The sequence below is a fragment of the Octopus bimaculoides genome, chromosome 28 (genome assembly GCF_046866305.1).
Source record: "Octopus bimaculoides isolate indiv1 chromosome 28, ASM4686630v1, whole genome shotgun sequence".
NCBI classification, from domain to species: domain Eukaryota; kingdom Metazoa; phylum Mollusca; class Cephalopoda; order Octopoda; family Octopodidae; genus Octopus; species Octopus bimaculoides.
Genome location: NC_142955.1, coordinates 18806192 through 18818610, shown reverse-complemented (window position 1 = coordinate 18818610; position 12419 = coordinate 18806192). Strand labels below are relative to the sequence as shown.

General features: G+C 38.2%; 2 protein-coding genes across 2 annotated transcripts in view; both read right to left on the bottom strand.

The window, feature by feature from the left end:
- LOC106875313 (uncharacterized) overlaps positions 1–2622 on the bottom strand; it is a 38897-nt gene extending 36275 nt beyond the window's left edge. Inside the window, exon 1 of the mRNA XM_052977321.2 lies at positions 2512–2622. The gene's annotated coding sequence lies outside the window, so the exon portion shown is untranslated. The remainder of the gene's footprint in view (positions 1–2511) is intronic.
- Positions 2623–5354: 2732 nt separating this feature from the next.
- On the bottom strand, positions 5355–10911 carry LOC128251154 (uncharacterized). Its single transcript, XM_089344775.1, has 2 exons — positions 10608–10911; positions 5355–9018 (listed from the first exon to the last, which is right to left on the bottom strand). Exon 2 carries the CDS (start codon positions 8725–8727, stop codon positions 7954–7956), a length of 774 nt encoding a protein of 257 aa, XP_089200901.1. The 5' UTR covers positions 8728–9018; positions 10608–10911; the 3' UTR covers positions 5355–7953.
- Positions 10912–12419: the final 1508 nt, after the last annotated feature.

Here is a 12419-nt window from a genome sequence, read left to right as displayed (position 1 = left end):
AGACTCAGGCTTTGTTGGATACAAAAGGATTAACCCCAGGTTAATCCGGATTAAGATAAAGTTGTTTTGTTACCATACTTCTGTTGAAAAACACAGTCTTTGTTTCAATTAACTTTGAATGTAATGGAGTATTGACATGAGGTACATAGTAGAGCTGAAAATTCCTGGGTCTCCTGCCAACTCACTCGGCTTGAAGAACCTATCTTACCGTTCTTTCCTCTGACATTCTAAAGACATGTCGTCCACAGAATCAGAGCTATGATCTCTCAACCCGGGAGAAGTTGTGGCCTCTCAACAGAGAGAGACTCCCAGAGACAATAAATATCATCCAAACAACTTCTTCTTGGTCCCCTCCTGGGTCTCCAGCCAGTTGGCTTGGCTTGAAAAATCTGTCTTGTGATTCTTTCCTGTGGCATTCTAATCCCATGTCCGCAGTACTGGAGTTGTGACCCCTCAGCGCAGAGAAATAGCAGCTCCCGCTAGACATACACCCTGATCTTTGAGCTGGGTATCCTGTCGCATGATGTTACTCCGGAGATCCTTTGAGGGGAACCCCATTTCAGAAACAACCATCATTAAACATTCCTACTGGATACAGTTCTATGTTTAAGAGATGAGGAATTATGTACATTATTTACATTTGACGGATATTTGTCCTCATCTTATTTGTTGTTAACACAACGTTTCAGCTGATGTACCTTCCAGCCTTCGTCAGGTGTCTTGGGGAAATTTTGAACCTTGGTTCTCATTCCTAAGGTATATGGCGTAGTGGTTAAGAGCTCGGGCTACTAACCCCAAGATTCCAAGTTCGATTCCAGGCGAAACCATTTAATTCCAAGATTTATTTCTGTTTAACGACTGAATGAATTTAATAAAAGCATCTAAGCATGAAACATCATGAAAATTGTTCAAAACTGAAATCCTTCTTGAACGACACCATTTTTCCAAATGAATAAATTAAATTGAATATTGAGTATTTATGGAATTTTGATTTACTGTCAGGTGACTTTTGACCAACCTTGTGTATATATATATATATATAACCAAATCCAAAAACGAAATACATATATATATATATATATATATACGACGAGCTTCTTTCAGTTTCCGTCTACCAAATCCACTCACAAGGCTTTGGTCGGCCCAAGGCTATAGTCAAAGACACTCGCCCAAGGTGCCACGCAGTGGGACTGAACTCGGAACCATGTGGTTCATAAGCAAGCTACTTACCACACAGCCACTCCTACACGTTAGGGAATTTAAATGAAAAATCTTACACTCTGGTCTGACTTGAACCCATTACCAGATTATGCTGGATGCTTATCACTTCTTATTTATCTGTGTCTTTACTTACATTGGGTGCCCTGTTAATTTCTGGAGAAAATAAGATAATTAAATCTACCACAGCATTAAATCAATAATAAAAATAGATTTAAATATCTCATTTTTAAGTTGTTTTTCAAGTGTTGGTTTGGTGGCCTAATAGGTAAAGGTGTTACTAATTTAAGCGATAACCTTGTATGAAGGTAGAGGTTTCAATCTCTAACTAGAAATATATTTTTGTATAAACGAAAAAAAATAAAAGGACTCTCACCTTCTTCCCTCATCCTGACCAGGTTTGAACACTGGACAGGACAGTATGTCCCCCTCACCCAGTTCATCTACACTCACCTTTACTTACTAGTCTACCAGATCCCACCACTAATTGCTGTCAAAAATGAGCTACTTAAATCTATAATACTGTCCAATCAATAATAAAATAGATTTAAATATCTCATTTTTAATGTTTTTCAGGTGTTGGTTTGATGATCTAATAGGTAAAGGTGTTACTAATTTAACTAATAACTTTGTATGAAGGTAGAGGTTTCTATCTAGAAATATGTTTTTTTTTTTTTTATTAATATTTTTGTAGAAATGAAAAAATAAAAAGACTCTCAACTTCTTCCCCCATCCTGACCAGGCTTGAACCCAGGACAGGACAGTTTTGAATGTCCCCGCTCACCCGGTTCATCTACACTCACCTTTACCCACCAGTCTATGTATATGTCCACTGCATCACACCAAGTCATTCTACTGGGGCCTTACTCTCATCCAGTGCAGCAGCCGCAAAATGAGAGAGGCCCAATGGTGGGCTTTGTGACAGACCTCACACCAGATGGCTGGATGTCATTGAAGAAAATATATCCAGAGGGTCAACATCACCTTGGAGAATGCAGAGGGACTGGCAAAAGGGAACAAGTGATGGGGACACACTGGTAGACCTCGTCGGCTCTATGCATGAAGACGGGGCCGTCTACCTGGGATGACCTTAACCCCATCAAGCAAAAGCATGAAGAAAGAGAAAGAGAGAGATAAGAGAATGAGAGAGAAAAGAAGAGAGAGAGAGAGAGAGATGTATATATATATATATATATATATACTTGTCTGGGTGTATATAAACTGCATGTCCATATGTGTGTATATATATATATATATATGTGTGACTGCATGGTTGTACTTTGTGTCACTTACCTTTGAATGATATCACACGGTGGAGCAACTGAGTTCAAATCCTAGCAAAGGCATTTCATCTATGATAGCGATTGTGGTTTGAATTGAACTTTTTTTTTTACTCAAAGTCAGCAGACGGTCCCTTGTTTCCATGCAACGACAGATCACATGGCACAGTTTGGCAAACAGCAACGACCTCTGCTGAACACACTGTTCAATTGTCAAACCAATGACCCAGCTAATTACCATAAACATTGCATGTATATATGTGTGTCTATATATATATATATGTATACAAACATATACATGTATATATGTATTGATATACACACACACACATATATACACGCACACACACACACACACACACATATATATACACACCCACATACACAAACACACACATGTACATATATATATATATATATATATATATATATATATATATAGACACTCACATATACCTCCACACACACATATATATACATATATATAAAGAGAGACTCCCAAACACACACACATACATATATATATACACACACACACACATGCAGGAAATATGCCATAGACCATATGTCAGTCTGGTTTATTAATACTGACACAATTACTTCATTTTATACACGACTCCACATGTTCAGTTGTGTGTGTATACATGCGTGCATGTGTGTGTGTTAATATGATCCTATAAAAAGGGTTTACACATAATAGATAAATATTTTTGCATGGGTGCATGTATAGAAACACACACCTTATATAAGTACATATATTATATATATATATATATATATATATATATATATATATATATATATATATAGATATATATATATAGCATGGAATAAAAACAATTCCACATATTTAGTCTGCTGGAAAGAACAGATTGGTCGACATAATTTTTTAAACAGATGCTATATGGGGAACTTATTAGTGAAAAGAGAACCCGGCAGAAACCAAAGCTGCGATTTAAGGACTGTGTCAAGTCCTCAGTAAAGGCCTGTGATATGCAGGAGATGGACTGGGAGAGCAATGCCTGTCATTACCACAGATGGAGGGAGCAGGTTAAGGAGAGGGTCGACACCTTTAAAAGAGCACCTATTCTGCATGAAGAAATTAAGTGTGTTGCACGAAAGCGCACGGCTTGTATAGTGAATGGGGAAAGCTTGGTCTGCAATGTTTGCAGTCGTGTATACTTGTCAAGAGCAGGGCACCTGAACCACCAACGGAGCCGCAAAAGAAAAATATAAGTTAGTCCTGGAGCACACAATGTTCCTAAAGGTCAGCAATGGTCTTCCTCAGTCACAGGTGGACGGCCATCATCATCATATACATGTGTGTGTGTGTGTATATATATGTATATATATATATATATATATATATATATATATATATATATATACATACACACACACACACACATGCACATACCCACATTCTCACACACACACACATTCTTCTGCACACACACATGCACCACCACCCTCCAATCACTTAACCCTTCTCCCCACATTGGTCTCCAATTACATCCTGACTGATCAGTGACTGGTGATGACTAATGACTTTCCTTGCATTGTTCACACAAACAGGCCATGAATAAAGGAAAGCGTTTAAGATATGCAGAAGGATAATGGCTGCGAGGTTGTATAGTTAATTAGAGCTTAGTAATTAACAGAGCTAATTAAGAACAACACATGCAATCTGGTTTGGCACTAATTAACAGCTGCTGTTTCTATAGTGAATGATCAGTTGATTAGTTTCTTCATATATATATATATATACTCATTTGATGATGGTGTGTTTATGTTTAAATCTACACACACACATACGCATATTACTACATACATACACACACGTCTATCTATCTATCTGTCTGTCTGTCTGTCTGTCCATTTTTCATCTCTCTCTCTCCTTCTGTATATATCATAATTATCAATGTCACCATTTAACAGCTGTTTTCCATGCTGGCTCATAACAGGAGCTGCCCAGTACATTCCATCATCATCATCGTTTAACGTCCGCTTTCCATGCTAGCATGGGTTGGACGACTTGACTGAGGACTGGTGAAACCGGATGGCAACACCAATATATTGATAGAAAAGACAACAAAAGAAAGAAAGAGACCTTGATATTATGTAAATAGAGGAATTTATCTGTAAAAATATGTGACAATTATTTAGTAGCCGGGGCGGGATTCAATCACTTGACCCAAATATTGGGCTATCAACACTGTCACGTTCCAGGCTACAGCAAATCTTTGATGGAAGTCTAATGAAGTGCCTCTCTTATGTCTAAAACCGTTGCGTAAATTTTCACTTCAAATTTTTACATAAAATGGTGTTGCAAGCAGAGAAGATTCAATCATATATATATATATGATTCATTAGAATATTTGGGTCAAGTGCTTCCCTGTAAACACCCTCACTTTACATCTTACCAGGACCTTAGACTTTTGCTATACACACATATATATATATATGGGAGAATATACAAATAATAACAACAGACGAGGACAGGTGGTGTAAATAACAAAAGTATATATTAGTAGGACGCTCGGGAATACGGAAAGTCTTTGATGTTTCGAGCTACGCTCTTCAACAGAAAGAATACGGAGACAAGGAGAAAAACACGGAGAAAAAAAATTGAATAGTGTTCAGTCAACGGTCAATCATAATATATATATGTATGTATGTATGTATGTATTAATGTATGTTTTTATGTATGTATGGCCTCTTGAAGTACATCTGCTTGTTCCATTATTACAGCCCAGTATGTAGTTGTTGTTGTTGCTGTATTGATGTGTGGTACATATTAGAGTTGAAAATTCTGGAAATATTGCTTGCAGAGTAGTTACGTAACAAAACAAGGAGTTGGAAAAATCGTTTGGTATCATTTTATTCACCATTACACATGTTTCATTTGCCAATAGGAGTTACAAAATTCTGCATGTTGGATAAACATGTAAGAAATATCCTAATAGAAATTCTTCAGAGAGAGAATCAAATAACACACACATATATATCATCATCATCATCATCATCGTTTAACGTCCGCTTTCCATGCTAGCATGGTTTGGACGATTTGACTGAGGACTGGTGCAACCGGATGGCTACACCAGGCTCCAATCTAATTTGGCAGAGTTTCTACAGCTGGATGCCCTTCCTAACGCCAACCACTCAGAGAGTGTAGTGGGTGCTTTTACGTGTCACCCGCACGAAAACGGCCACGCTCGAAATGGTGTCTTTTATGTGCCACCCACACAAGCCAGTCCAGGGGCACTGGCAACGATCTCGCTCGAAAATCCTACAAGGCCAGTCAGGCGGTACTGGCAACGGTCAGCGCAATCGTCTCTCTTGCACACCACTACTGACGCTTCTTATGTTCAGCTTTTCTCTCAAGATACTTACACTCTGACGGGTATGCACATTTACATTACACATCCAGCGGAGCATACTGGCTTCATTCCTTGTGAGCTTACGCATGTCCTCAGCAGTCACAGCCCATGTTTCACTGCCATGTAGCATGGCTGTTCGTACACATGCGTCATACAGTCTGCCTTTTACCCTGAGTGAGAGTCCCTTTGTCGCCAGCAGAGGTAAGAGCTCTCTAAACTTGGCCCAGGCTATTCTTATTCTAGCAGTTACACTTTCAGCGCACCCACCCCCACTACTAACTTGGTCACCCAGATAGCGGAAGCTATCAACTACCTCTAGTTTTTCTCCCTGGAATGAGATAGAAGTTGTTTCCTGTTTGTTTACAGTGTTTATTGCACCTGAACATCTGCCACATACAAAAACTAACTTTGTAGTTAATCTGCCTTTGATATTGCTGCACCTCTTATGTGTCCATAGCTTGCACCGGGTACATCTTATAGAGTTACTACCTACTCCTTTACTGCATACTGAGCAGGGCCATCTACCTGAAGGGGTTTGTGTTTTATCTACCTTCCTACTTATTAGGATTTTGGTTTTTGTTAGGTTGACTCTAAGGCCCTTCGATTCTAGTCCTTGCTTCCACACCTTAAACTTCTCCTCTAGTTCTGATAGTGACTGCGCAATTAGTGCAAGGTCATCAGCATAGAGGAGCTCCCAGGGGCAACCTGTCTTGAATTCCTCTGTGATCGCCTGGAAGACTATGATAAATAGGAGGGGGCTGAGGACAGAACCTTGGTGGACCCCTACCTCTACCCGGAATTCATTACTGTACTCATTTCCAACCTTCACCTTACTGACAGCATCTCTGTACATGGCTCGCACAGCTCTCACTAACCATTCTTCTATCCCAAGTTTCCTCATTGACCACCAGATAAGGGATCGGGGGACCCTGTCAAAGGCGTTCTCCATGTCAACGAAGGCCAGGTACAGAGGTTTATCCTTGGCTAGATATTTCTCCTGCAGCTGTCTCACTAGAAATATGGCATCAGTGGTGCTTTTACCTGGCACGAATCCAAACTGCATCTCATCTAAATTGATTTGCTCCCTAATTAGTTGGGCTATGACCCTCTCTGTAACTCTCATAACCTGATCTAACAGCTTGATGTCTCTGTAATTATTAGTGTCTAAAGCGTCACCTTTACCTTTGTAGCAGTTTACTATGGTGCTGCTACACCAGTCATTGGGTATGACTCCTTCGTGTATCACCTGGTTCGTAATACGGGTGACTAGGCTGTAGCCAACACTGCCAGATATTTTGAGCTACATATATATATATCTTAGAGATAAAAAGAGAAAACGGAATGTGCTAACAAAAGACTTTATATTACCACAACAATTGTTTCATCTTCAAGATGCAGTTCTCCCTTACGGGCATGGAACAATCGGCATAAGACATCAATGAAGCTTTATAAGCTTCATAAATTGACTCAGTCACAGCCTACAGGCATGGCTTAAAGGATAAAGGCATTCACCTTGATGTCCTGAGTTTAATCTCAGACAAAACGTTAACGTGAACTCACAAGACACCTGAAGAAGGCTGAAACATACAGTCATGCCTCCACCTATGTGTTTATTCATGCATAAAATAATATGTATTACTTTCAAACTTTAACACAAGACCATTGGGGGGAAGGGGTAAGTTGAATACATCAACCCCAGTGCTCAACTGGTACTTATTTTATCAACCCTGAAAGGATGAAAAGCAATGTCGACCTCGACAGAATTTGAACTCAGATTCTAAAGACAGACAAAAGGCTGCAAAGCATTTTGCTCGACATGCTAACGATCCGGATAGCTCGTTACCGTTTATATATATAAAGTAATATATATTAATTGCTAGCAGGGACATCGTATTTCATTATGCAACCGAAATACAGTACCAAGTATACTAAAGGCTTTATAAGTTAATACTTGTCCTACCTGTGTTAGCAGTGCAATTAAATTAATTTTTAAAGTTATCTCTACAGTTTGAATATTTGCATAAAAAGTTCAGAAATTTCTATAGAAGACATCGTTTTTAGCACTGGAATAATTTTTACAGATTTTCACCTGCATGAACGCATTTGTGTTTAGTCAAGGTGTTTCCATGAGAGAATGATTTACCACAGATATCACAGCGATAAGGTTTTTCACCTGTATGAATACGTTTGTGTGTCGTTAAGCTACCTGTTTGCGAGAATGCTTTGCCACAAATATCGCAATGATGCGGCTTCTCACCTGTATGAATGCTTTTGTGAGTCGTTAAATGATGCGCCCGAGAGAATGCTTTACCGCAGACATCACAGTGATATGGTTTCTCTCCAGTATGAATGTTTCTGTGAGTAGACAAGTGGTGGCTCCGTGAGAAGGATTTATGACAGATGTCGCAGAAGTACGGTTTCTCACCAGTATGAATGCGTTTATGGTTATTCAACACGTGGCTTCCAGTGAACGATTTACCACAGATATCACAGTGATATGGTTTCTCTCCCGTGTGAATACGTTTATGCATGGTTACTTGATTGCCTTGGGAAAATGATTTACCACAGATATCACAATGATATGGTTTCTCTCCTGTATGAATGCGTTTATGAGCTGTCAAATCACCGCTCTGCGAGAAAAACTTACCACAGATATCACAACGATATGGTTTCTCTCCAGTATGAATACGTTTATGAATGGTCAAAGTGCTTCTTCCAGTGAACGATTTTCCGCAGATATCACAGTGATATGGTTTTTCACCTGTATGTATTCGTCTGTGAGTCATTAAGTTACCTTTGTGTGCAAATGACTTTTTACAGATATCACAGTGATATACAGGTTTCCCCATTTCTGTCAAAATTTTTCAGAAAAACTTATATACTTTTACTCTGTGTCTTACATTTAACATGGTACCCAGTAAATTCATTTGCCATAATTTCTCATTTTTCACCCCAAAAATATGAACATTTGTTCCTAGTTTCTGTTATCATCTTTTTATTCCCAACAAACAGTTCTGCGGCCTTATTTCCATCAATTGTGGTCGTCATGGGAATCTGGTGGTGCCAAAAAACTCCTTGGTAAATTTGTCCAGATTTAATTAAAATACAAAACCGTTATGATGACGTCATCGTCTGTTAATCTGAAACGATAAAGAAACAGAAGGGGATAGGAATGTAGTACTCAATAAATAGGATATACTGTATTTTAACGTGTATATGGAAACCTTTTTTGCCATATGTTCTGCAGCTGTTGTTTCCATGAAATTATTTAATGTTACAGCCCTAACTCCGAATCAATTTCCTTTCGCATTTTTTAAGCACCTAAAATGCGAAAGGAAATATAAAAACTTTCTCTTTCTATTCAATATTAAAATGTGGGGAAATACGAAAAATTGGAATGGTGTAGCAAAGACAAAACGAAACAATGAAAGATTTCGATATCGAAACTTAAAAAACATTTATTTTATGTCACAGTGGATACATCAAAAGAGATGTAGCTATAACGATACACATATAATTGTTTGTGATTTGAGAACAAAGCCTGTAATTTCAGGACAGGAGTTTCTTGACTGGGACTTAATAATATCGACCCCCGGGAGGGAATGATTAAAGGTAAGGCTGATTTCTGCTGGATACGAACTCAAATACTGGAAATTACGATTCAGTTATGAGATTTAGGCCAAGGTGGAAAAGAAGAATGCAACGAAGAAAGAACTGGGAGCGAATTATGGTCTGTGAGTTATAACAACATCAGACATTCAGCTAAGATCGCTTCCCAATCACATGGTTCCAGGTTCAGTCCCACTGCGTGGTACTTTGGGCAAGTGTCTTCTACTATAGCCTTGGGCTGACTGAAGCCTTGTGAATGGATTTGGTAGACGGAAATTGAAAGGTAGAATTATACTTCACGCACGACATATAATCCCTCGTAATTTAATTCATACGACTATGCAAAAATTTTGTGAAAATTCCTAAAAATAAAGAATTTATGAGGGGTTTATATGCCCTGCGTAAAACAGAACTCCACCAGCTGAAAGAAGCTCGTGTGTTTGAGTGTGTGTGTGTGTGTGGGGGGGGGGGGTCTGTTGCCCCCCTACCACTGCGTGATAACCGGTATTGGTATATTTACGTCCCCGTAACTTAGCGGTTCGACAAAAGACATGATAGAATTAGTACGAGGCATTAAAGAAATATAAAAGATATTTCGGCATACCAAAAGAACTGCCAACGACATGGTTCCAGGTTCAGTCCCGCTGTGTGGGACCTTGGACAAGTGTCTTCTACTATAACATCGGGCCGACCAAAAGCCTTGTGAGTGGATTTGGTAGATGGAAACTGAAAGAAGCCCATCACACACACACATATATACGTATATATATATATATATATATATATATATATATATATATATATAGATGTACTTGTGTTTGTGTCCCACCATCGCTTGATGTTGGTGTGTTTACGTCTCCGTAACGTAGCGGTTCGACAAAAGGGACCGATAGAATAAGTACTAAGCTTACAAAGAATAAATCCTGGGGTCGATTTGTTCGACTAAAGGCGGTGCTTCAGCATGGCCGCAGTCAAATGACTGTGTAAAAATTTACCCGAATATACGTGTGTGTTCCTATAAAACGGAATATTTCACAAGATGTCGAAGTAATCGGGAATTAAATGAATGTGGACAATGACAATATATAAAAATATATTTAGATATATAAATGATACTTACATATTATTCCCATGTAGCCCCAGGACCCAGGATCCAAAGAAGACAACATCGAATCAGGAGTCTTTTACAGGGAAAAAAAGTTGGATTCACGCTTTCAAAATAATAATAATAAAACAATCTATATTTTACGTAGTTAACTAATTATCGATCTTCATCTGTAATTAATTGGATCGTCTTAAATAGTTGTCAAAAAACGGGATCTGATGAAGTAATTAACAGATGAGGAAATGCTCGTCGGACACACAAAAAGGGGAAAAGAATAAAAGATTTGTGGGCGGGGGAGATTAATAATAGTGAGAGTGTCAGGGGAAGTAACTCTATTTTATCTTTACTCTTTGGTTGGTTCTAGGCATTGGACTGCGGCCATGCTGGGGCACCACCTTGAAAGGTTTTTAGTTCGAACATTCGATTTCAGTACTTTTTATTTTTGTTTTTAAGGCTGTGGTGGGTACTTATTCGGCACTGTCATGGTATTAGCTGTCAGAAGTGAAAGTAGAAAAATCTGACAAGGAACGTTACTATCTATCTGTCTGTCTGTCTGCCTGCCTGACTGGCCGGAGCTATCTGTCTGTCTATCTGTCACTCGTCCACCTTCGCTTGTTTCCGTAGAATTTAAACAAATGAAGTTCAGTTTAAAGTTTATAAATAAATATATTTCATTCCATGTTCAGTTTAAACTTTATAAATAAATATATTTTTGCATTATTCATTATTGTTTTTAAAAACAAATCACATACACCCATCAGCCCCACCACCACCGCGCGTAATTCAAAGTTGTTCACTTTGAAATGAACACGTGAAAAAATTAGTCAAAAGTTTTTCACTATGACTTCTGCCCCAAGAGCGTATATTGCTTGGTACAACTATAATTTCTGACCTCTGGTGTTTATATAATAGTTAGGATATAGACATTTCACTGTAAATCATTCCATAACCATTTGTTGATCCGATAACCTTTGCCACAACCAACCACATAGAATGCTTATGGAAACATGTAAAGAATCGCAACGAAAGAGAAAATGGTACAACCCGAAATTTACTTCAGTCGCATCTCATTGAATTCATGTTGCGTTATGAATTGAAGGAGAAAATCTTCGGAAAGTTATTGGAACAAATTCGACACCGAAATCGGTACGTTTGAAACATTACACAGTAATAAGTATAGTATCACATTTATTTTTTAAACTTAACTTCAAACTTCGTTTGTTTTCTATTTTGATAAATTCTCTCTGTTGAAAATTATATTTTTATATTTTAAATAATTTGCAATTTCAGAAAATATATTTTTATATTAAATTTGCGTTTTCTAATTTGATAAATTCTACGGGAACAAACAAAGGTGGACGAGTGATAGATAAATAGAGAGAGAGAGAGGTAGACAGACAGACAGACAGACAGATAGATAGACAGATTGATAGATAGACAGATATATATATATATATATATATATATATATATATATATATATAGAGAGAGAGAGAGAGAGAGAGAGAGAGAGAGAGAGAGAGAGAGAGAGAGAGAGAGAGAGAGAGAGAGAGAGAGAGAGAGAGAGAGAGACACAGACAGATAGTTCCGGCCAGTCAGTAGCCAAAGAATCAACTCAAACCAGCAGTAACGTTCCATGTCAGATTTTTCTACTAAATGGCAAAAATTAATATTAAAAAAAAACTGTGACAGCAACAATTTTCAGAGTTTTATATTTTAAGTGTGGCTGTGTGGTAAGTAGCTTGCTTATGAACCACATGGTTCTGGGTTCAGTCCCACTGCTTGGCACCTTGGGCGAGTGTCTTCTACTATAACCTCGGACCGCCT

Bases quoted from the DNA above. Each gene is read 5' to 3' on its own strand.
- LOC128251154 (XM_089344775.1), bottom strand. From the start codon at position 8,727: ATGGGGAAACCTGTATATCACTGTGATATCTGTAAAAAGTCATTTGCA.